The sequence below is a fragment of the Athene cunicularia genome (genome assembly GCF_003259725.1).
Source record: "Athene cunicularia isolate RWA chromosome 4 unlocalized genomic scaffold, athCun1 chr4_part2, whole genome shotgun sequence".
NCBI lineage: Eukaryota > Metazoa > Chordata > Aves > Strigiformes > Strigidae > Athene > Athene cunicularia.
This window is the reverse complement of record NW_020799099.1, coordinates 15,505,869-15,531,568: the sequence shown is the minus strand read 5'-3', so window position 1 is coordinate 15,531,568 and position 25,700 is coordinate 15,505,869. Positions and strand designations below refer to the sequence as shown.

Here is a 25,700-nt window from a genome sequence, read left to right as displayed (position 1 = left end):
GTGCGGGGGCACGCGGGGAGGGGACCGAGCCGTCAGCGGCCCTTGGCCTTTCCCCGGCGCCCGGGTGCGGGCCGGGCTCCGCGGACGCGGGGGACGGTGTCCGTCTCGGGGATCCCCGTACGCAGGCTGCAGGCGGTCCCCCGTGGGGCGAAAGGCGCTGCGGACGCGCGCCGACTGTGTTCCGGCTTCGTGCCGCTCCTCCGCGGGGCTGGGGCGGGAGGCTCGCAGAGTCTTCTCCTGGGGCCGGAGAGTGTCACCTTCAGCCCTCATACAGTAGGACTGAAAAACCCGCCGGCGCTGCTAGTTCCTTTTTACACGTTGGAGTGTCAGTGGGTGACATCTGAGGTGTAAAAGTGATTTTTCATGTGCCTGCGTGGTTTTAGTGAGGGCTGAAACGGTTAACCGTTAAATAAAGAAGCAAGGCTAGCAGGAGGCTTTCATTTGTACAGCAAATCAAATGTGAAGTATCTTTTACATCTTAAACAGTTGATTTTTTGTCCACGATGTAGGAGGTACTAGAGAATGTCTTTTCGTGGAAGAGGAGGTGGAGGAGGAAGAGGTGGCTTCAGTCGTGGAGGAGGTGGTGGTGACAGAGGTGGCTTTAATCGTGGTGGACGAGGTGGCTTTGGACGGGGAGGTGGACGAGGAGGCTTCAACAGAGGCGGATATGACCAGGGGCCTCCAGAAAGGGTAGTTTGTAAGTTACATGAAGAGATTATATTTTTTCATTTAGAATGACTACTTCAGATCTTTAGCTTGTTCGTTCTTTATTTCAGTATTGGGAGAGTTCATGCATCCGTGCGAAGATGACATTGTTTGTAAATGTAAAACAGAAGAAAACAAAGTGCCTTATTTTAACGCCCCAGTGTACTTGGATAATAAAGAACAGATTGGTAAAGTGGATGAAATCTTTGGACAGCTGAGAGATTTTGTATCCTTCAAAAAAAATGCGTGACATACAATTGTTTTTTTTAAAGGCTGATTGATTATTAAATAGAATTTCTCTAGGATTTAAAAACAGTTCGAGGTTTGGCTACCAGTTAGATGTGAACAGTCACAAGTCTAGCTGCAACTGTTAATGTCAGTAGGTGGCTCATTCATATTAAGTGCCTGTATCTTAAAGCTTTTGTGCATTAAGGGACCTTGCTCATGCTCCAGCTTATTACTTAATTATAAAGATGAGTTTGTGCTAGGATGTCCTATTGCTTGTTGTCCACCTTATTACTTAAACTGCCAATAAAAGTGGGCTTGTGCTAGGACATCCTCTCGCAAAGCAAGCCTATTGAGACAGAGGCACTGGGGCTGTTCTGTGGTCGCTGCCAGATTGACAGAAAAAGGCAGGACAACTGGGGGAGTAACCCTGTAACATGGCAGTTTGACTTAGCTTGTGTTGGTTGGTTGAGCATCAATAACTAGCTGCATGCATTTTCCTCTCCTGTGTTAAATGTGAAGTAAAATGTGCAGGTTTAAATCACTCACTCTCTGAATATATTAATTTTCAGATTTACTTTTTTATCGGAATTATTTGAATTTCAGGAACTTGTTTTCTTCCTACAATAACAATATTAAGAAAATTTATTACTGGATTTTGCAGCTCCTTGCCTTCCCATTTAATCTTGAGTTTTAATTAAGCAGAGTTGGCCAGCAGCTCTCTTTGATCATAGGAGCCACATACCAAAGTTCTTGTATACTGGAGAGCCAACAGAGTGGTGCAAGACTGCATGTGGGGTTACAGTGTCTGCTGCTTCACAGTAGGATGAGACTGGGCATGTCGTTGGTTCAGCAGTCCCTGCTGGCTCTTCCCTTTGCATAGCCAGGCAGTTGTACCACCCAGCAGCAGCCCTAGCAGAGCCCCTACAGCATGTAAATTGTTCTAGATAAGCCTTGAGGTCACCCTGGGGCTAAAGGAGTTGTCACTTGCTAAACAAATTTGTTTCTTTACAATTATGTTTTTATGTACTCTTTCCACTGGTATGTTCTTCCTTATGCCTTAATACATAGAACAAAAAAATTGTTTTGCCACAAAATACTGTATTTGTAACTATGAAAAAACCCTGAGACAAGTTGGAAATAGTTTCTCCTGATTTTATAATTGTAATTTTTCATTTGTGATGATGATGTTTAGCTTCATTTATAAAATACTAATTTATAAAACTTCTGAATGTGCCTTTCATACAATAATCAAAATCAGAATTTCTAGTGTTTTATTACTACTGTGTTCCTTAAAGAAACTAACAGTATTTTTCAGTGAAACTGTCTGAGAACATGAAAGCCTCTTCATTTAAAAAAATGCAAAAGGTTAGCCAATCTCAATATCAGAATTCTTCTGCATGTCATCAGTTAGATAACTATACTGTCTTCAGATAATAAAAGCTTTATTAAGTTTTTATTAACTTTAAAATCTAGTTGTCCTTTATAAACATAAGTATTCATTTCCTCTTCATTTTTGCTTTTGTATCTGCCACGTTCTTCCTTCTTCCTGCCCCGCAAAAAAAATGTAACAAATGAAACTCACATAAATATCATCTGTATTTTAATAACTTTATAACACTGTGATTTATTTCTTGCATGCTTTCTTTATTTGGCTATTTACAGAGGACAATTTGACATAAAGGGCTAAGACCAAATTGTGGATATTTGTAGTTATTAATGTGCTCTTTAGCCTTGGTGTTTTCAAAGCCTAATGGAACTCTTCTCCTGCAGTTTTACATTGATCCAGCAAAACTGCTACCCCTTCAAAGATTTTTGCCAAGGCCGCCTGGAGAAAAAGGTGCTCCCAGAGGAGGTGGTAGAGGAGGACGTGGTGGTGGACGTGGAGGAGGAAGAGGCGGTGGTAGAGGTAAGATCCCAAGAATGGAAGCTGCAGAATGTTGGGGGTTTTTTGGTGTGGTGTGGGTTGTTGGGGGTGGGGGGTGTTGTCTGTTTTTGGTTGAGAGGTTAGGGGTTTTTTGATAAAGCTGCTATTGAGTACTTGCATATCAACAGTTGTATTGCAAAGTAAAATGTTATGCATATTTCTGTTTGATGACTCAGTGGAAGAGACAGTCATGTGTCTTCCAATGGCAAGACCTAGGCTTCTGTAGCTAGCTAAATAGCAGCTCCAAAGCATAGGGAGGAGAGTATGCTGATTTATAACAAAGATGGAAAGCGTGACTACTACGCAAACTTTTGGTAAAAGGTTACAGATAATACACACTCAAAACTCGTCAGTGAAAGCTGTATTTTTAGTATGTTTTAAACATCTAGCTTGGACAAAATACTTGAAATGCGGTGTTTGACAGAGAGGTGAATGACCTGGTAGGTCTTATCCTTTGCTTTTTGAACATCATCTGCAATGTACTTCTCAATTAAAGCTGAAGTTAATTTTTTTTCTTACATCACAGTTTCTTGCCTCTTCTTCCTACCCTACCCCTTTGCAGTGAGGCACAAGTGTTTAAAATTTTTTTTGGCTTAATGTTCTGTTGAGTTGTAGTAAATTACTTATTAATAGTTGTAATTAATGTTTTTGCTCTCATGAAAGAAGTTTATCATGAAGTTTTGTTAATGTCTTTTTAGTATTTTGGGTGTTGTATATCAGGTATTAAACAATACCTAAAATGTTGCACATGATCCCTAGAGGAGACAAGGTACTAGTAATTGGCCTAGTAATACCCAGCAATTCTGTTTTTCTGTTCTCCTTTCAGAAGCTGTCAAAGAAATTAGTTGTTATACATAACAAAGAATTTATATGCCCTTCAAAGTGTAATTTCTTTCCTATGTTTAGGAGGATTTGGAGGAGGAAGAGGTGGAGGAAGAGGAGGAGGATTCAGAGGAGGAGGAAGAGGTGGAGGAGGAGGATTCAGAGGAGGAAGAGGAGGTGGAGGAGGCTTTCGGGGTGAGTGTGAGGTTTTTACATTTAGTAATAAGAATGGCTCTTGTTTTATTAAGCTTTTAAACAGAATGTTGTATTTTTTAGTCTCTTATAGATGTTTATAGTTTTATTCAAAAAGTTTCTGTGCACCACAGTAGCTAGCTTAAACCAAAGCACAGTATTCTGCATTTTTTGATGCTTGTGTAAGACCGTGCTAGTTTTTTTGCATTCAAAAGGGACTGTGAGAACAGGTAGTGATGATAAATTTTGTTCTATCAACTGATTTAGTGTTAAGTATATAGTATATTTGCTTTAAATGCATCTAAGATGTGAATTGTTCAGTGTATTTTTCTTCCCTCTTAAAATAGGAAGAGGATATTAAAAATGGAGCCATGAGTATCTCGCCGCTGTCTTACCGTATCATCTGCAGAGATGAAGAATGAGGAGCAATTTTTTTAAAGGACCCTGACAAAGTTCTTTTTATAAAAAACTTGAAGTTGTAAAATGACAGTTATTTTTACACTTAAAGACTGTTGATCAACACATGAGGAGAGTGTAGCCCCAGGCAAAGAACTGAAGACTGCTGAGAATATACTTGAACTTTTTAAAGGAAGCCAGGATTCAATGTTACTCTTAAACTGTTTGTTTCTGACAAGTGACATGGTCAATGCTTGACTTCATGTTGGAGTTTGGAGTAAACAGTCAATTGAAGTGTTTTTTCAAAAACCCCTGCCAGTTCACTACATGCACATTTGTCGGTATGAACCTGTTACCTATGTGTGATAGATCTCTAATTCTTATTCTCTTTTTATATTGAGTCTTCTGAGTTGCTGTACAGAGGACAGTGCCATTTAAACAACCTTTGTGAACCTTTTGTTTACAAAGTAAACTTCAAACCTTTGTGTTGATAGCATGTTTTTATACATAACAATGTATAAAAGGAAGATAGCAAAGGCTCTTTTGTGGATTTTTGTGTATTATTTTTCTGTGGGTTTTTCTCAATGAAAACCAAAGGCATTAAGACCAAGGTTAATACTCTTCTTAAGTCACCTAATTGTATCTAATTACACATACTAAAATTGCTAGGAGTTTTTAACTGCCCCCACCTCCTCATTAGCCTCTTCAGGTTTTGATGTCCTGGCACCACACCTCTGTGGTGCTCTGAGCTTCCTTAGGGCTAAGATGAGAGAGCCCATCACAGGCCTCTTCTGCACACGGTGCTTTCAGTTACGTATTGCTTAAAAAAAGCATGAAAAACTATGCACAAGTCTTTGGTCTCTTTAATTGGATGCAATATGAGGGTTTTTGAAAAGCACTGTCTCTTCTTAAGGATGGAGAAGCACAGGGTGCTTCTCTTTAAATTTGGAAATACAGTAAGAGCAGAAAAGTAGAATCTCCCCAGATTTCATCTGGAGTCAGAAGTCCTTTCACAGACTCATACCGAACACTTTTAAAAAGGGATCTGTAGAATAATCTATCTACATGGCAGTGTTCTGAACATCTTGTTCAATGTGGAAAGAAGTACATTTCAGAATACTTTTTAATTAATGAATGCAGTAACAAGCAAATGAGATATTGACCTTCTGGTTAGCAAAAAGAAACTGGTAATTTGTCAGCACCAGGATTGGACAGTTACTGGCCGTTTTAACAAATGTGACTGTCAGTTTGAATAATTTATTGAACAAAACTGGAAACGAGGTAGCAAAACAAATGTTCAAGGATTCAGTTAAGTCTGAACAGGTGCTGCATCGGATAATAGATGAAAATGTTATTCAGCTTAACAAAGCAAACCACAAAACTGGAATTTCTGCGAGATCTGCTTTTGTGAGAAGACACTTGAGTCTGCTGTTCAACCGCAGCACAGTCAGGAATTGAGGGACACTGATTATTTTCCTTGTATTGCTACACACTTTAACCAGGTTGGTTAAATCCAGACCTCTGGAAATGTTTGGACTTTTGTTGCTGTATATTGCTAGGCCTAAGCGATTTAGGGCTCTGATTTGAGGCATTGTAGAATTGCCCTTTATCTAGACAAAATCCTATTCAAGTCATTGCATCTCTGGCATATCACATTGCAGTTAAACAGTACCAACCTGCAGTGAAGCTGGAATTGTCATTACTTTTGTCGTATTTGTAATTGTATCCTCTGCGGTCCTGTATTCACTGATGCTTCAGTAGCTAGTTGTGGGTAGCTGACAGATCTTCCCATACTCTTCTGGCCTTGGAAGACAACACAGTCCTCACTCTTACACCCAAATTCATGCTCTTCTCTGCTATTCGCACTGCATGCTTTAGGGTCATTCTTTTTTCCAGGATATCAGAAGACTGTACAGCTATCACCTTTAAACTGCACAATGTGACAGCTGATGTTTCAGTTGCATGAAGTGCCATCTTGCAGCCTAGGACAAGAAGCGTATGCTTTGAATCTCACAGCAGATGGAGCAGTGAGTCAGCCTGAAGCTGTTGCAAGGCCAAAGCAAAGACTTACATCTGTGTGCAGAGCGGTTAAAGAACAATATCCGTTCCCACTCTAGAGGGAAGATCAGCCTCTTGATTATAGGGAACTGGATTGCAGTCTCAGCTGAGAAGTGGGTGAGGAGCATTATGGCATGGCCTACACATACAATGTTGGATGAGATTACCACAAATATCCAGAGAACATTTACAATCTTAGCTCTTTGTGGAGCTTGTAGGATGTTCAGATGCTGAAGGAAGAACATCCTTAGTGACTAGGTGTGAAATGAGCTGCCATATGAGCAAGCAGTGCTAGACTGCTGTGCCATGTGCCTTTTTTTTTGTTTATTTGTTTTTGTTTTCCTTTGCCTGAATGGGGAAGGATCTTGTTTGGTTGTGGCAAGACCCATCCAGTGCCTCTTCTGCTTCACCTTTGTGCCATGGCATGACCCTGCCCTCCTCATGCAATTAGTTGCTAACTAATGGATGAAAACTCAGTGTCTTAACAAAATTAAGATGTCTTGTCTACAGTGTAGTGCTGGAATGAACTAAAATACAGGTTGTCTTAATTTTATATGACACCTTCCTCCCTGTCTTGAACTTTTAATTCAAATCCTATCTGTAATTCTGTTATTGTGTTCCTGAGCCTAGTAAGTGAAGTGTTTGAGTTTTATATATGTGCTTATAGATATCCTAGGCTTTTTTCTGCAGAGAACAGGAAAGGTGGGCTCACCAGACCTTGACAGAAATAGGTATGTTGGCAGAAATGGGAAGTTTTCATGTAGTTGTATGTAGTGTGTGGAGAAAAAAAGTCACGATGCAGTCTGAAGCGAGGGGGGTGGGGGGCAAGGTGTTAATGTAGGCTCTCAATGACAGTTTGGTGTTTCCTGGGTTTCCCCTCACTGGCAGCCTTTGGAGCAAATGGCTGGGCCACCTGAAGAACTTCTCACCTGCCACTTGTTCGAGCAGCACAAAGGGGGTTGCTGTCCTGCAGTGTTCCTCTCAAGGAACTCTCAAGGCTCTCAGGGTAGGCTTCAGTGTACCCCACTGCTTGGCTTCACACCCGGGGCATGGCAGAAGTGGTGTCACCTGCCTGTCTCCTTGTCCACTTGTCAGTGTCTGCATGTGCTCACTGGTGGCAGGCAGAGCATTCAACAGCTAAGTGGTCACAAGTGGATAGGGCCTGACTTTTAGCTGATTTTGAAAACGACTGCTGGCAAATCACAAGGACCAGATTGCTTAAGGGTATTTAGAATATCTGAGCCTTGCCATACTAAAATTCTGGGTTTATTTTTTCTATGTGGGATCTAAATCCTTGCTAAACAGAAGGTAGTACCTAGATGTGTACTGTAAAGCTTAAATTGTTACCCATTGAGAATGGCCCTGCATTCCTTCTTGGAGATATTTTTTTTCTCCTTGTGTTTTCTGTAGTTGCTGGGATAGGGTTGTTCAAAATAGTTTATAGATTTGCTTTGTTACTTTTTCAGGGAAATTTGATGATGTGCAGAAAATAATAATATTTTAATGTATGTTTGCAGCACTGGCTGTTGAATAGAAAGAATTCTCTCTAGTGCTGATGTGAAGTAATGGATGTTTGCCTGAAGCAGTGTTGAATAGTCAGATACATACTGGTGCAAAGTTTCTTCCAGTTGTGCAAAGTATTGTCTTGGCAAGATTGTCATGTTAAAAAAAAAAAAAAAAAAGCATAGCTACTGCTTTTTGGAGATGCATATTTTTCGAGGCATTTTTTTCAGTCAGATGAGTATCTCTTTGGAGTGAAACTTTTCTAATCAGCAGTTTAAATCTAGTAAAAATCTCTGTGAGGGAGGAAAAAAAAAAATTTATTAATTAGTTTTCCATTGGGTTTGAACCGTTTGCATGTTTGTGAAAATAAAAGGCAAGTTCTGCCTTATAGAGCCCTCTAGTGGTGATGTTCTTAATAACCGTGGGAGGGTTTGGTTTGGTTTGGTTTTTTTACTACGGTTATCACTGAAAATAGGAAAGAGGCTTTGGTTTTGTTTTTTAATTTTTTTAATGCAAACTTTACGTTTCTTCTAATCACTAGTGGATTGACATATACTTTACACGTAATTGAAAGGAACTTGCTAAACCCTGTAATGGGTTTTGCATTGTCCCATAACTCTACAGATACCTAAAACCTGAAGAATGGACTTAAATAGAAATTGCATTTTGTTGCTAAAGTGGTAAGGAAAAGCATCACTTGAGGCTATAAAGTGCCCCTCTAGTAATAGTATCTGTTATTGGAGGATAGAAACGGTCTGAGGTTTTGGATGGTTTTTTTTTTTTTTTTAGGCCAGTATTAAAAAGCAATGTGCTAAGCTATATTTTATCTGGCTTAGGCGCTGTGGTTCCAAGTTTCTGGATTATTTGTATGATTTAATATTTAATTCCTTGCTTTATCTTTTTGGCTTTGTTTTACGAACTGCAGTGTTCCAGAAAAATTACTTTAGGTTCATGATAAGTAATATCTGCCTTTAATTTTCATTTTTTTCTCTCAATTCCTGTTGCTGTAAAATTAGCCAAATTAAAGAGGAGACAGAGACAATGTGATGGTATGTAGGATGGACTGCACGTAATAGAAACTTGCATTTCAACCAAGAAGTATGTATAAAATCTGTATGGTCTCATTAAGTGCTACTCTAAGTTTGGAATCCTATCTGAATAAAAATAGTAATGCTTTGCTTTTCTGAGACATTCAACATTGCAAACTCTGACTTCTGTGGAAGCTTCAAGATCTGAGATGCTTTTGAAAATCTTGCCAAAGTTTCAGGGGAGGAAAGCAAAGGTATCAATTTATCACTGTGCTTTTATCTTTTGAGGCAGGACTATGGGGCACTAGGGAAGTTGCTTCATTGCCAAACAGATCGTGTTTCCTTTCAGAACCCTCCCACCTTGTTCCTGCCTAATACTCTTCTGACAGGAAAAATACCATAATAATACAAGTACCCCGAGAACTGTAAGAGTGAGTGTAGGTTTGTGGCATTAAAGAAGTGTTTGCTGGTAGAATTTGTGACACATGATCGTCTGTAGTAATGATGACATAATGTCATGGCTGCACAAGTTTTATATAAAAATTTTCTTACCTTTAGATTCAAATGGGTGAAAGATGCAGGATGTCTGTTTCGGAAAGCTGAGGATTGGGAGGGAATGGTCTATGAGTGTTTCATGAGTTAGAGACGGGAGAGCTCTTCAGGTATACTTCCTTTTTATTGGATGGCTATATTTCTCAATACTGCCTGTGTACTACAGCCTTACTGCTGCTCAGAAAACACAGCTCTAGCCTGGGAGCCCGCTTGAGCTGCCTGTGACCCACCTACAGCTGAAGAACCACTGGTTGCTCATCCTTGTCACCTTTATGCCCACTATGAATGCAAAACTGGAGGCAAAAAGTGTATGAAGGGGAATGAGTGGGAGATACCTTCTTTGATTGTATATACTGATATTGTATATAAACTCTTTGGGCAAAAGTTTATTTCAGCTAATATTTATGCAGGATTTTGTAAAAGGTCTTTACTTTGGTGTTCTGCTACCTCATAATTGAAAAGAGGAAGACGTGAGCTGCTGATCGAGCCCCTGGAAAATGCCTAATTATCTGCACAGTAACTTGCTGTGAAAAATTTGCCTGAAGTAACCTTACGTGTATGTGTATGTGTTTGGGAGACGGAGGGTGCTCAGACTTGTAAGGCATATTCAACGAGCATTTTCTGCAGACCAGACTATTTTAGAAATATTTTCTATTTTAGAAATGTAGCGATTGAGTTTTCTGAAAGTTATGCCTCACTTTAGAAAATACTGGACCGCGTTCTTGTGTCTGCATCAGCTTGAGAGTTTAAATCAATCTAAGAATCTCGATGAAGTAGGTCTTTAAAGATTTGAAGGGATGGACTTTAGAGTAAGCATATCCTGCTTTTTAAAGAAATTGCCATTTGTGTCTGTATGTTGTGCTGTGGTTTTGTGTGTTCTCTGTGATGACAGGAATTAATTGCAAGCCAGGCTGATGACCAGCTGACCTGAGCCAACTTTTTTTGAGGTTTCCTAAGCATTGCACAAGAGGTTTGAAGGAAAAAGTTTGGGGGCATGTGACAGATAATCTCTTTAGCAGTGAGAATGAAATTTAAGCACACTGTTGGAAAAACACTCAGTTCTATGCTGCTCTTTGTTTGAATTAACAATCTCTTGCATAGACTTAGAGTGTAAACTTCTTTGCACTTTAGTCTAATTAAATCGTGGTTGGAGGCTGTGAATGGTAGGGGGAACTGCACCCTACCCCCCTTTTTTTAATTGTTTAGTGAGTCTGTTGAATAATGAAAGAATTTGCCTGACAGGGTTTTGTAGTGTTTCGTGGTCTTGATGAATTATCGCAGAGGTTAGACGACAGTCTCTTTTGTCCAAAATGCATTGGAACGATTCATCCAATTCCTCAGAAAGTGACAATGAAGCTCATTCAGCCTTTACACAGACTGAGCACAACATAGTTGCAGCTTACTTAATAACAGCAGGTATGGCCATTGGCAAATTGTTGTGTAACTTTTAAAAATAGAACTGTAGATCTGAATGCTCATTTTGTGTAGTAACAGAGATGATATTTCATTTTGTATTACACAAACGTCTGATGGCTTTTCTCTATAGTTTACTGACAAGTTAGCAGTCAGCAAGCCGACTGAAGTGTGGAGAAACATCTAAGTTTTCTGTTCTATATTTGAAGCCAGTGTTGTGTCTCGAAAAATATATTTTGTTGATATGTAATTATAGAAGAGAGTGAGAATTAATTTCTGCCAGCTTGCAAAAGAGATAAAAATAGGGCATAGCTGTCACATCTTGCATTTTTCTGTGATGTGCTCGAAGCTATCTTGAGATTTCTCCTGGGCCACATGTTTGTAGTAATATACGTGTAGTCTGAGCATGTGAGCGGGTGTCTGTTAGGGGGATGTAAGGGGAAGGGTTGGAATGTGACTTTGAGGGAGGGAGCTGGTCATTAATCAGAGAAGAGCAGACTCCAGTTGCAGCTGTATTTTTCACTGATGACACATGTTAGAAAAAGCATGTTGGAAGGCTTGACATTGTGTTCGTTCCCTGTGACTGCAATAGCCTTTGGCTAAACTTGAACCATTATGGAATTAGTGGTTTTTTTTCCCCTTGAAAATTTTCTCATTGTTATAACCACAAATGCTTCAGTAATATTTTTCTGAAGCATTGAGTGTTATAGCAACAAAATATTGACCTGACCAAAAACTGAAACCTGCTGTGTTTAAAAATAGGCCTTCTATACCTTTATTATGGAAAATTAAATCAGTTTATAAATACTCTATTCGTAGGCTGTACCATACATTGACTATGTTATAACTGGTTTTTAAAATACTTAAAAATATTAATGTACTTTAAGGTTTATATGAAATAGTATTGCTGATGGTCACATTTTATTTAGCATATCTGTTTGAAGTGGTGAGTGTCAAATTGCTGTTATGGTAAAGAGGGTATTTTTGAATGCAAAAGCAATAAATTATTTCAGGTTTTTAGAGAAACTGGTAGAACAGCTACACAGATCACTAGACTGGTTAAGAAGCTGTAGAAATGGGTGATGTTCAAGTATTGGAAGGCCAGATACATGCTGTAGTACTACCACAGAAGTAACTGGATCTATTAGGCGCTACAAATATATATAACACTTGTTATATTTTAATTAAAATTGATCAATGAAACTGTCTTAAAAAAAAAAAAGTTGGATTACTTTGTGGTTTGGTTTGTTTGTTGTTTTTTTTTTCCTGTTTATAATTGGGGGAGTATAGTAAATCACAAGTAGCTTGGTAATTGCTTTGTTAATGAGGAATGTTTTTGACAGTAAGGTCTGTAACATCTTTGAAAGTATGACTGATCGCTTTGCAAAGTGCCTTACCACGGCAAATCTCACATCTAGAAAATTTAAGCTGTGTTAATAAGCAGATGTCTAAGAATAACAATGAAGTATAGATATAGCGTTCATCACTATGCTGCTTTTTAAAAGTTTTGAGTGAATGCTTCTCTCTTTTGCAAATAATTGTTTTCTGAGAAGTAATTATTTCACTGTACAGTGGTCAGTGTGTTAATTTTAGAGATGACAACAAGGGTACTCGCACTGCAGGAAGCAGTACTGCCTCATGGATCTCCTTCATTTTATTATAATGGTGAAATGCTCTGGTATCATTTTAAAATGCTAACTAGAAAAGTAAATTCTGTGTTATATATGGACCTAACCTTCATTGTTTTGATGCTACTACCCATGTGTCTTGTTTAACTCTGTTAGGGCTTGTATTTGCATTTGGTCTGCCTTTAGTTTTTGTTGCTTCCCTGGGAAGAAGGAAAATAAGAAATTATTCTGCTCTTGGTCATGGGGTTTTTATCTTCATCTTCACAAAACTACAAGGTTTAATTAAAGAAATATGGAAATCGTTGTCTAACCCAAAGGTGTTTCACAGGCCAAGTGGCAGCATCCATGTGCTTCTTCTGAATCACATGAATTCATCCCAGCTGATGATTTCAGGTTACTGAAAGGCTTGGGCTTGGTCTGCACTCCCTGCCCTCTAAGAAATCGTAGACTCATAGAATCGTTTAGATTGGAAAAGACCTTTAAGATCATCATGTCCAACCATTAACCTAGCACTGCCAAGTCCACCACTAAATCATATCCCTAAATGCCACATGTACATGTCTTTACCTCCAGGGATGGTGACTCAACCACTTTCCTGGGCAGCCTGTTCCAATGCTTGACAACCCTTTTGGTGAATAATTTTTTCCTAATATACAATCTAAACCTCCCTTGGTTCAACTTGAGGATGTTTCCTGTCGTCATATCACTTGTTAATTGGGAGAAGAGACTGACACCCACCTCCCTAGAACCTCCTTTCAGGTAGTTGTAGAGAGCGATAAGGTCTCCCCTAAGCCTCCTTTTCTCTGGGCTAAACAACCCCAGTTCCTTCAGCTGTGTCTCACAGGACTTGTTCTCCAGTACCTTCACTAGTTTCATTGCTCTTGTAATGGGCACTGCTTAGCTGCTGCCTGGAGAAACTTTGTTCTTCTATTTGACCTGATTCTTGGAAACAAGAGAGCATTTCTTGAATCTGCATGCTTTTTCTCACTTTGTTCAAGATGGAATCCATCTTCTTTATTACATTTTACTCCCCAGAACATTTTTTTTTTCTCTATTATTATGATGCTAAAATTTTTAATGAACATAGGCTTAGTAATTTCCACTTTCTCTTCCCTTGTTTGGTTTGGTTCCCTCCCCTTCCCCCCTTTCATTTTAAGATTGGGCTTTGAAGCACTGAAGTGTGTCTAGCAGGATTCTTCCTTCACCCTGAGGATAAGAGTTTACAGTCCTCTTGGATTTCTGATTTCATACTTGGTAGCTGTAATACTTGTTAAAGCATGCCTCATAAGAAGCCCACATTGCTTTAGAAACTTGTAATCCTATTTTGCTTCTTCTCTCCCAAAAGATGACATACTAACTGTCAACAGGAGAGCTGACAGAACTGGCACTGTTAGTGCTTTGACTATGGTACTGGTTTCAGATCACATCCCCAGCTCCCTGCTTTTGTCCATTTTAGGGGCTCATAGCATCACCATGTCATTCCTGAAATGTGTGAATATATGATATGATAGCTGATGGCATCTGTGTGGCTATGCGTCTCCAACATCATCTGTAATATATTTTCTGTGTACTAAGCAGGAGACTTGCACCTGAGAACAGACATACTTGGTGTTTTTGAAAAGAGAATGGATAGCCAAGAATTAATTATAATTTTGCCTCAGTTGATTTTAAAATTACTGAACCTGTGAAGCGTTTCTGTAGTGTAGGAAATTGGTACTGATTAATAAAATGTTGCAGTGAATTCAGAGCAGCCCTGTGGAGAAGGATTTGGGAGTACTGGTGGATGAAAAACTGACTGTGAGCCAGCAATGTGCGTTCTCAGCCCAGAAAGCCAACCGTGTCCTGGGCTGCATCAAAAGAAGTGTGGCCAGCAGGTCGAGGGAGGGGATCCTCTGCCTCTACTTCGCTCTCATGAGACCCCACCTGCAGTGCTGTGTCCAGCTCTGGGCTCCCCGACATAAGGACATGGACCTGCTCGAGCCAGTCCAGAGGAGGTCACAAAGATGATCAGGGGGCTGGAGCACCTCCCCTGTGAGGACAGGCTGAGAGAGTTGGGGTTGTTCAGCCCAGAGAAGAGAAGGCTCCAGGGAGACCTTATAGCGGCCTTCCAGTACTGCAAGGGGGCTACAGGAAAGATGGGGAGGGACTCTGCCTCAGGGAGTGAGTAATAGGGTGAGGGGTAATGGTTTTAAACTGAGAGAGAGTAGATTTAGATTAGACATAAGGAAGAAATTCTTCCCTGTGAGGGTGGTGAGGCACTGGCACAGGTTGCCCAGAGAAGCTGTGGCTGCCCCCTCCCTGGCAGTGTTCAAGGCCAGGCTGGACGGGGCTTTGAGCAACCTGGGCTAGTGGAAGGTGTCCCTGCCCATGGCAGGGGGGTGGAACTAGATGGTCTTTAAGGTCCCTTCTAATCCCATTCTGGGATTCTATGAAACTTATGTGAGTTTCAGGTACAAATTCATGTAATTGAAATGGAGAAACTCCATTTTAAAAGTTGAACAATTGGTGGTGTATCTAGTGTCCATTATCCAAAGTATCATTATATTTTTATGTATGTTATTATGATTGCACTGGCTTTCCATCTGTTCTTTTTCATATCTGTCATGGTGTATTAACATAGCTCTTGCTGAGCATAGTGGTTCTGATGGTACTTCTGATGTATATTCAACTCTAGAAATGTCTACCTCAGTTTGATGCACTGGGGCGTGTCCTGGTATTTACAAATCTATGGATTGTGTTCCTGTGGACTGCCAGTGATGAAGTCCACAAGACTTTCCATGGTTTGAAGGAATTTTCATACTGATACCAGTTGAAGTCTTCAAAATTAAACTAGAGCTGAAGTGTTTGGAAATGATTCTTGCCCTCAGGTTTTTTAACCCTGCTGATCTGAGGTTGTTGTTTGAACTGCAGTTTGTTTGTAGTCTGACTATAAACTAATGTTAGAGATTTTTAACTCTGTGATGCATCACTGACAGTGACAGAGATGGAAAAACATTGTATAATGCTTAAAAACTGTGCTGCCCTTTCCACAGAGGCATGTCAATAAAAGTTAAGCTGTGCGTGTCAGATTTTTGGCGGAGCCAACAGGGGAGCAGAAATCCCATCAGTGGAGGTGGTGGAATGCCAGGGAACTGGAGCAGGATAGGCGGTGACTGTGAAAGAAGACGGGTCTGCTTTTGGAAGTCTACATTCAGTATGACAGCCATTCCCTTAAGCTCCTTACAGAATTATGCCTCAGATCTGCAATGATGAAAATTATAGTGTTTTGACTCATAGGTGAAACCTTTTGAATTAAAAAAAAAAAAAAATTTCTGAGGCGCATTTCCGTGGATGATGTGTTGTTCGACTTCTACCAAAATAACATTCCACTATGCACTTGTAATTTAAGGTGCCAGGCTATAAAAGTGTTTGTAAGTTTAAGATTTGGTGCAGTGATACAGTAACAGCTGTGCCAGACTAGGGAATCTATGAACAACTTACAAATTCCTGTTATTATTTACAAGTTATTTTTTAAATTACTGTGTTTGCTTGAACATGTTGTAATTCTCCATTTTATTGATAAGGGCTGTGAGTTTTTCTCTGCTGAGGTTAAGGGGGAATTTTTAACCTTATTAGCTCTTTATTAATAGCTTATATTATTAGTGAGTTATTAAAATTTTAGAGGATAGGAGTTTACTCTGGATATCTCTGCCACAGGCTAGAGTCTGAAGAGAATAAAACCACAACCAAAAACCCCCTTGTTTTGTGGGAGTGCCACGTAAACTCACTGCACAAGCCATGTAGTAGAACTTGGCTAGGAAGGAGAAATAGCAGGAGAAAAGGAGGATCTGGAGGTTTTAATATAGGTCACCAGGATCAAAAATCTTGCTGATGCACAGTGTCCTGAAGGTGTCCCGGGCACCTCAAAGAACATTAAATCCAAAGCAAATTTCAGAGGGATTGAACATGATGAGAGGAGAATGTACATTTTAGCTTTAGTACCATATTTCTTTGTTACAACTTTGTCTACTGGCCATTTCTTATGTTGCCTAATAAGAGACTTCACAGTCTGAGTCAAGCCAGACCAAAAAGGTTTAAAAGTGCACAGGTTAGCGAGGCAGAAGCAAGTTCAGTGCAGAGCTGGACTTTTACCATGACGATGATACAGCCCTAGAGCTTGTCAGATAGAGAAAATAGCTCTGGTGCAGGCCCAGCCATGCCACTGTGGCAGGCTGTGCCTATCATCCAAACTCTGCTTGAAAAGTCTTAGAAAATACCACTTGCAGCAACCTGAGCAACTCTAATGTTTGCAAAGAATTGAGACCTCATGTACAGAGAGGGGAGTAGTTTGTCTAGAATAGTGGTAGCAAAGTCAAAGCTCCTGTATACCTTTTGCACAGGATTATTGTCTGAATGCACAGGGGAATCTCTCTGCCGAGAAAGGCAGATCTTAGATGGTGGCAGGGGCCTTTTGCTAGATCAGATTCATCATAAACCCCACATTTTTTTTTGGCCAGTCACCAACCTACATTCTTTTTTTTTTGCCATGGAAGATAGCACTGTACTTGGTGGTTGGAGTGTTTGAATTGTAATCCTAGAGGCTTCTGAATTTCTGCTATGCTTGTCATTGCATCAGAGGTTCCAGGTTTGGCAAAACGCTACACTTGCTGAATCCAAGTGAAAGTTACCTAATTGGAAAAGCATTTCTCTCATTTTCAGGTGTCTATCCTCTTTGCAAAATTGTGATTCACTGAAAATAAAACTTGTTTAAGACTTAGATATTACAATAGGCTGCATTTTCTTCTGCATGTATATTACTGGCTGGTGTTTATCTTTTGTAAGTTTCCCTTTTTCTGTTTTTACAGGAACGATAAGCATTTTCAGTAACATTGTTGTGTTATGCATCTTTGTTAAGTACAAAGAGCTTCGGACAGCAACCAACGCAATTATTATCAACTTGGCTTTTACTGACATTGGTGTTAGTGGCATTGGTTACCCCATGTCTGCTGCCTCAGACCTATATGGAAGCTGGAAATTTGGATATACTGGATGCCAGGTATTGCCATTCAGTCAGACAGAAAATTTTGAGCACTTAAAAGCAAACTGAGAAATAAGTAGTAGCTCTTCCTGATACTAGTTACTTTAAGAGATATGATGGAGATGCAAAATCTGACTCTAGACCTGAAGCTGATGTTCTGTAATGTCAGCAATTTCTGGATGTAAGATTTCGTATGAATTTCATTCCAAACTTGTATCCATAATCTGAAAACATTAAAGTGTAACCTTATATTTAGCAAATAGAGATTTTAAATTAGCTTTAAGAAGGCTTAGAAAATTAAAACCCCAGATGAAGAGTGTTTTACTAGTACATGCACATTTGATGACTTATTTGATATTTAAAAGACTTTGCATGTGGCTACTGTTTTGATAATGAGCTTGACAGGTCTTAATGAGTTCTGCTTGGCAAATACATGTTCTTTTTGGTGGGACTATTAGGATATCCAAAATGAAGACCTACAAGACTATTGGTCTCCATTAAAGATTTAGCCGAGTTTTAATTACTGCCTATTTTTAAAAACAGAGCAACTGAAAAATTATGCTTCCATAACTTTTCCCATGCCCTTTGCTTGCTGTGTACTGTGATTTAAATCTACTTTGTTAAAAAACTGTTGAGCTTAAGTACCTAGGAAAATGAGTAGTAATGTGAAGGCATATGCTGAAAATGTGACTCAAGGAAAATATTAGCAACACTATATGTTTTGGACCTTTTTACAATGGATGTTTAGAACAGTCTGACATCACTTGTCTGAGTACACAGTTATTTCAAGCTCAAAATTCAGTCACTGTTTGACAGGAAGACTCACTTTTAACATCTTCGAATCTAGACTGAGTTACAATGGGTTGAAGTTGATGTGAAATCTCAGTACCAATGCTTTGGGAGTTAAGATCACTTGAAACACAACTCATGTCAGCCTAAACCAAATGAATCCTGTGAATTGAGATGGCTGAATATCATGTGGTTCTGTTATAACCCCTGGTGGCATATGGTCTGGCACAGGGCTCTGTATTTCTGGGGTATCAGTGGTAACACAGCCCTCCCAGGCATCCTTCCTGGTCAGGCTGCCCATGGGATGACTGGGCAGATGCGTTTGGAGCTTGGTGGAATTGCAGCATATGTTACTCTGTGCAGTAGATCTGACATGTAAAATGGGGGCAATGGGGAACATCAGTGTACCGTATCTGTGAAATAAGTGTAATTATACAACAGGAAAGTGTGACAATTCAGGACTGACTTCACATTTGCTAAAGCTGTGACTTTTTTGATGAATCAAATGTTCTTCAGGTTTCTTTAACATATATCGAAAGCATGAGTTGAACGTCCCTCAACCTCCAAACTCTTTATCTCTGAATCTCAAAATTTACTTACTGAAGTATGGTGTTTGTTTGCTTTTTAGACTACTGTCTTTAGGATTTTTGATGTGCACACAGGCAGGTTGCTTTTGAAATGTTTAATTTTAAATGAGTCAACTCCGTATTGCCTGCATTGAATTAGTTCCTTCAGTATCTTGCTTATGGAGGAGAATACTGGTTCAATGTAATGTATTGTGGTGCCTTCGGGCCACAAATCTGTGCTTGTACCTTTGAAAGATTTCTCAGAAAAGGTGTTTTATTTTTTGTTTGTTTAAATTTCAGATCTATGCTGCTTTAAATATCTTTTTTGGGATGGCGAGTATTGGTTTACTCACTGTTGTTGCAGTTGACCGTTATCTGACAATCTGCAGGCCTGATATAGGTACTGTACTTATGGTCAAAAATTATTCACTGTTGGGCTTCTAAGAAATAAGAGTCTAATTGTATTGTTTTCTCATGAATGACTCCATAATTACAGTGCTGGGCGTAATTTGAATTTAAGGCATGATCCTACAGCACTTGGTTACGTTAGTTATCTGGTTGGCATGGATAGTACTGCTTGTGGAAGTGAAAATGTCATAGTTAGGCCATTACTCTGTTTATAAGCTGTATTTTCATGGCTGTTTCCAGACTTTAGAGGGCCGCATACATATAGAGAAGCATATGAAAAGCCTCTAGCTGTGGGAGAGTCAAGTGCATGTGTGCCTCTAGTGTTGTGTTAATACTGTACTGGATGTTTTTCTATCCTCTCTGTTACAGCTGTATTGCAATAGTTAATTCCTCCCCCTGCAATCATGTGAAGTTACACTTGAACGTAGTGTTGCATAATAAGCTTTTTGGCATGGGGTTGGGATCAGGTATTGCCTGTATGCTGTGAGTTGGAATGGATGATGGTATTTAAGTAGCGTTACAGGCTTGTAAACTTGAGATGTCATTCAGCAGTATGAAATAGGTATGCTACAGTGTTCAGGAGTGTAGGCCTTTGAAAGGATCATTATTAACCTCGTATGTGCTTGCTGGAAGCAACTTGTCATTCAAATTCAACACTGGAAAGAAGCAAAATTTGACAGCGGTTTGTGATTTTATGTGCTTGGCCACAGGAAGAAGAATGACTACCCGTAGCTATGCCACTCTAATCCTTGCTGCTTGGATAAATGCAGTATTTTGGGCTTCCATGCCTACTGTAGGCTGGGCTAGCTACGCTCCGGATCCGACAGGAGCAACATGCACAGTAAACTGGAGGAAAAATGATGTGTAAGATTCCTCTTCACCTTTTCTTTTAAATTTGCTGTCTCAATGAAGGCTAAGATTATTTAATTCACCATTATATGAGCATAACTTTTTCTTTCTGAAGTATGAAGCCTAATTCTTAAAAATAATTTTAAAGCAATGGAAATAATATAAAGCAAGTCTAGAAAAAACATGGGAATTGAGCTGTGCTTGAAAACTGCAAGACTTATAGTTGCTAATAAAAAAATTAAAGAAATTATTTCTAATTCTTTAAAAGCTTGTTTTAAAATTTCGTTACCAAATCAAAATATAAAATTCTGTAGTAACTTTTCCTGGATGACTATTTGTAAGTTACTGTATTTTGTTTTTCTGTTTTATCAGGTCCTTTGTTTCCTACACAATGAGTGTAATTGCTGTTAATTTTGTTGTACCCTTAACAGTCATGTTTTACTGTTATTACAATGTTTCCCGGACAATGAAACAATATGCGAGCAGTAGCTGCCTGGAGAGCATCAACGTAGATTGGTCTGACCAAGTAGATGTGACAAAGGTATGGCAAATGAAGGCATGTTTTGTTTTAAGCGTGTTCTTTTGTGTTAAAGTCTTGGGGACAAAGGAACAGTACAGCCTTTTAAGCATATCTGATTCCCGCATTCCCCCTTTTCCTTTGTACTAAATATTGGCTGAAATTTAGCCTTGATGAAAACTCTTGGCTTGACTCAGAACACTAGATTCTTTGCTTTTGACCTAATACTCTTTCCAGATGAATAGCTACTTTGAAGGCTGCAAACAATGTGAATTTTCCTTGCCTCTGCCCTCTGCCATTACACAGAAATGTACCTCAAAGGTGTCCTAGGAGTCCTTTAGGCTTACTGCTGGGTTCCCAGGTGTATCTGGTCTTAAATGGATTGGTCAACTCTGATTTGAACTCATGACCTAGAAATGAAAATGCATTTCCAAGCTCCTGAGCTGTGTGATTCAAATCCCTTGTTCTTTTCTACCTGATGAGCATATCTCTTTCTTATGTAAATGGTAGTAAATATGAGTTTTGGCATAAAATGCTATATCCTTCCTGGAAGACTGACATTCTTTTAACATATAAAAGTCCTTGAGAATGCTTGAAGTTCACTAGCTTCTTTGATTTTGTGTAAAGATATGTTTTATGGTTGGGCATGATGAAAATGTGAGATAGATTTGGACAGAAGACTATGTACCTATGCTTTTGAATTACTTATCAATGCAAACTTGATATTCCTTGGAAAACTTTCTTATTGCTAAATTCTGAAAAATGGTATTTCTACCTAAAAATAATAATTTGAGCATTTTGCTCTTCTGAAGAACTTTCAGAATGCTTGATACTAAGAATTCAATTATAAATCTAGACTCACATTTGTGAAGAAAATGCATTTTTTCTGTTTTGCAGTTGAAGACACTGAGTTATATTTTTAGAGAATAAGGGAAAAGAGAAAAGACTGAAGTTTTGGAGTTAAGCAGTATCTTTCTTTAGAACTGGACTACTTGCTTTTCCACAGATTGGCATCTTCTAAGTTTTCTATGCACCAAGCAGACTTCTAAACAAAAGAGTTTTTTCTTTACATTATCGATAGGTATTGCGTTTGTATTTAAATAGGAATCTTCCATGGAGAGAGTCACTGCTTGTTTATTGGTCATGCTCTAGACCAGCTCATATGAAGTAGCCATTTACTTCTTATTTCTCATTTTGTTCATCACTGTAAGACAGAATAAGGGTATAGGTAAACAACACTAGGGAATCCTGACATGTAAAGAGCCCTGCAGTTTTGTTTGGGTTTCTAGTGATTTGTTTTGTTCTCTTGATAAATTTCAGATTTCCATTCCTGTTTCCATTCCTGATTTATGTCCCTGACAAAAGCCAGATAAGTCTGTCCCTGTTGATTCCTCTCCTAGCCTCCCACTACCCCCAGTTTGTCGCTGTTCAGTTCTAGCTGTGGAGTGGTGTGTTCTGATGTGTGAAGCCCAATATGCCCTGACTCTTCTCTCTGACAGGCAGGCAGAGAAGACACAACTGCTCAGATATCTCCTTGGTATAATGCTTGAACATGGCTATCATGCTGCATTAAACCAAGCAGACACTTCTGGGTTCCTTAAGTATATGGGCTGAGCTTTTGTGTCCTAGAATATTTGCTTTCTTTTATTTAATTGTACCATAGTTAAGCTTTAGGAAATATTTGTATTAACAGATTTATTAAATGTTTGGCTTAGATTTTTCTCTTTGTTCGTATTTGTAGTTTTTGAAAGCATCCCTCAGTGACCTGTTATGGTCCTCTCTGGACACTGAAACTTTTGATGGACAGATTTAACATAATCAGTAGTGCTGACTGTAAAGGAAGATTGTACATAGCGTGCCAAAATACACAGCAGTGTGATGTGCTATTAAATCCCTGAAGTGAGATTTCATTATAATCTGTCAAAATTTGCCAAGTTGCTGGTTTGCATGGTGTTATTTTGTTCTGGATAGCTCTGTTTTCACACAGGTGCATGTGCTTTTGAGGTTAGGTTGTGAGGTCTTCATTTTCAGGTAATACTGGCTATGTGTTTGTTCCTCTTGTTTTACAGATGTCTGTTGTGATGATTGTAATGTTCTTGATGGCGTGGTCTCCATATTCTATTGTGTGTTTATGGTCTTCCTTTGGAGACCCAAAGAAAATTTCTCCTGCAATGGCTATCATAGCTCCTCTATTTGCAAAATCCTCCACATTCTATAATCCCTGCATTTATGTTGTTGCAAACAAAAAGTAAGTGTTCCTAATTTAGTATCAGTCTACTTCATGATTTTTGCATATCATCTAACTATAGAGGGATCATCTGTAAAATATGATAAACTGATTAGCAAAGAGCTCAAAGGGTAAGCCAGTGTTGATTTACTAAAGATGACATTTTGGACAGGAAAGTCTAAAAGAAGTTGTTTTGATCATCATCAGAACATACTGAATTGATAAAGATTTTTGAGAGCACATTAACAAAGCTTTTGTAAGAGAGTTTTGAAAGTCCTTTTGTGTTTTCTCAAAGGCACTCATTACAGAATTTGGGTTGCATCAGCAATAGACTGGTTTTAACGATTGTGGTCAAAATGTGTAGTGGCTTAGTGACATGTAATTTCTGTAGTTTCCTTGCTTCATTTGGGATGTGTCATATTCTGCCTGATTAGGATGAATAGACACTTTTCATTAAAGTAAATAAACTAAGCCTGTTCTTCTGTTTTGAGCAAGCTTATCAAATGCTCTAACCAAGCCAGTGCCACTGACTGAAAACTGGATTTTCAAAGAGGTAGCCTTCCTTTCTCTACTACCAACCTAGAAGCAGAGCCTGTGATCTCTGTCTAGGTGAACTTATCTGATCCTGATGAGTCAGTGAAAAACCATCTTTTTTCCCCATTCTGTAAGTTCATCTGGTGGCTATACCCTGTTCTGAGATAAGCAAAAGCTGCTGTGATCCCTGTTGTAGAAGAAACACTGAACTGAGTTATTCCTGTACACGGAAGTGAAAGACACTTGGATCCTTTTGATTCTAAATACACCATTTTTTATATAAATTTTACTAAAATTGAAACCCGTTGTAATACTTAAGGCCAGCTCACCCAGTTTTTCTTTGTATTTGGTTCTTCAGCCAACAATATTTCTGCTTTCCCTTTCTTGTCCTTTGCAGGTTTCGGAGGGCAATCCTGGCAATGGTGCGATGTCAGAAAAGAGAAGAGATAGCTATAAACAATGCCTTGCCCATGAGTGTATCTCAAAGTGCACTGACATCATAGAACTCATGTCATTTGCCTGAATGTGTTACATGGAAAGGAGTGAAATCTGGGTTAAAGTTAATTAATCTTTTGGAAGATTAATCTTTTGGAAGATTAATCTTTTGAAATAATAATCTGCCCCAGCCAGCCTGGGTCTGTTAATCACAGTAATCTTTTTAAGTAGGTTAAGAAGACAAAGCTGCTAAGACTTTAGTTTTTGAGAGTGAGGTTTATTGGCTCAATAAGTCTGTCCCAAATAAAAAAGGCTAGTGAAATGGTCACTGTGACTTTTACAGGGTTGGACAAGGTGACACAGGGCAGGGAGAGACTGAAGCAAGAAGTGCTTAGGTTCATTAACACAGATTTTGCACCTGTAATTCCTTTCATGAATTACTTTCCCTCAACCTCCCTTGAAAGTTTTCCAGACTTGAAATATTCTGGATTCTCCCTGTGTCAATATATTTCTGTACCAAGTGTCTTTGTTGATGTTAAGATATCAAAATATCTAGCCAAACCCTGTAGAACTTGTTATCAGCTGTTAGGATTTTAAAGGAGTTTTAGGATATTTAATGTCTTTTTAAAGTTTTGACTCATACAACGAAAATAATTTGTAAGAAAGACAGCTTTTGTTTTCGTAGTAGTACATTTCTAGTGCTTGTGACTGCACAGCAAATCCTGAAAATGAGACAAAATGCACCCTAAAGCTTGATGCTTGGGAGCCACGTAAAACCAAGTAAATATTTATGGTCATTCCTCAACATTTCTCAGTCAATCGCATGGTTCTATAGGTCTGTTGTGTAATTTTCAAAAAATACCTTTGGTGATGTGAGCAATGGATTTATCCAGGATGGAAAAGATGACTGTGTATAAATCTATTTATGACTGGTAGTATATGAACTCTTGATGATTCTCAGATTTTGAGAATAAATATCTTTTATTATGTATTGCATGCATCTGAAGTTTGGCTTTGCAGACTGTAATTTATTTAAAATATGCATGGTTTTTTTGGTAAAAAAATTTTTAGAGGATTTTTTAAAAGCTCTGGAATCTAGATCTGGAATCTATTAATTTGTAATTTTTAGTATTAAAGAAAATGCTATGCAATATCATCATGCTGTACTAGATTTTCTTCAGGAACCTTGGAACACTTTATGGACAGTAACTAATGCATTGCCTCTTAGAAGGAGCAAAGAGATATTTTCACGGAATCATCAAGGCTGGAAAAGACCTTGAAGATCATCCAACCATAAATCTAATACTGATCGTTCCCAACTACACCATATCCCTCAGCGCTATGTCAACGCAACTCTTAAACATCTCCAGGGATGGGGACTCCACCACCTCCCTGGGCAGCCCATTCCAACAACCCGTTCTGGAAAGAAATGCTTCCTAATATCCAGTCTAAACCTTCCCTGGCACAACTTGAGGCCATTCCCTCTTGTCCTATCGCTTATTACTTGGTTCAAGAGACTCATCCCCAGCTCTCTGCAACCTCCTTTCAGGGAGCTGTAGAGGGCGATGAGGTCTCCCCTCAGCCTCCCCTTCTCCAGACTAAACACCCCCAGTTCCCTCAGCCGCTCCCCGTACGACCTGTGCTCCAGACCCTGCACCAGCTCCGTTGCCCTTCTCTGGACACGCTCGAGTCATTCAATGTCCTTTTTGTAGTGAGGGGCCCAAAACTGAACACAGGAATCGAGGTGCGGCCTCACCAGTGCCCAGTACAGGGGTGAGATCCCTTCCCTGCCCCTGCTGGCCACGCTATTGCTGACACAATCCAGGATGCCATTGGCCTTCTTGGCCACCTGGGCACACTGATGGCTCCTGTTTATCGGACTGTCAATCAACAACAGCCCCCCACCCCG

General features: G+C 39.3%; 2 protein-coding genes across 4 annotated transcripts; both read left to right on the top strand.

Moving 5' to 3' along the window:
- The first annotated feature begins 186 nt into the window (after positions 1–186).
- GAR1 (GAR1 ribonucleoprotein) lies at positions 187–5,110 on the top strand. 2 transcript variants are annotated; one of them, XM_026848186.1, is made up of 7 exons: positions 187–345; positions 510–697; positions 777–931; positions 2,239–2,298; positions 2,704–2,839; positions 3,764–3,874; positions 4,219–5,110. In XM_026848186.1, exons 2-7 carry the CDS (start codon positions 523–525, stop codon positions 4,230–4,232), a joined length of 651 nt encoding a protein of 216 aa, XP_026703987.1. In that variant the 5' UTR covers positions 187–345; positions 510–522; the 3' UTR covers positions 4,233–5,110. The 2 variants fall into 2 exon arrangements, with proteins under 2 accessions (XP_026703987.1, XP_026703986.1); XM_026848185.1 differs by having other exon boundaries at positions 187–697.
- Positions 5,111–8,011: 2,901 nt separating this feature from the next.
- On the top strand, positions 8,012–24,319 carry RRH (retinal pigment epithelium-derived rhodopsin homolog). 2 transcript variants are annotated; one of them, XM_026848183.1, is made up of 7 exons: positions 8,012–10,824; positions 17,294–17,484; positions 19,122–19,221; positions 19,940–20,093; positions 20,451–20,619; positions 22,665–22,843; positions 23,754–24,319. In XM_026848183.1, exons 1-7 carry the CDS (start codon positions 10,719–10,721, stop codon positions 23,857–23,859), a joined length of 1,005 nt encoding a protein of 334 aa, XP_026703984.1. In that variant the 5' UTR covers positions 8,012–10,718; the 3' UTR covers positions 23,860–24,319. The 2 variants fall into 2 exon arrangements, with proteins under 2 accessions (XP_026703984.1, XP_026703985.1); XM_026848184.1 differs by lacking the exon at positions 22,665–22,843.
- The last annotated feature ends 1,381 nt before the right edge of the window (positions 24,320–25,700 follow it).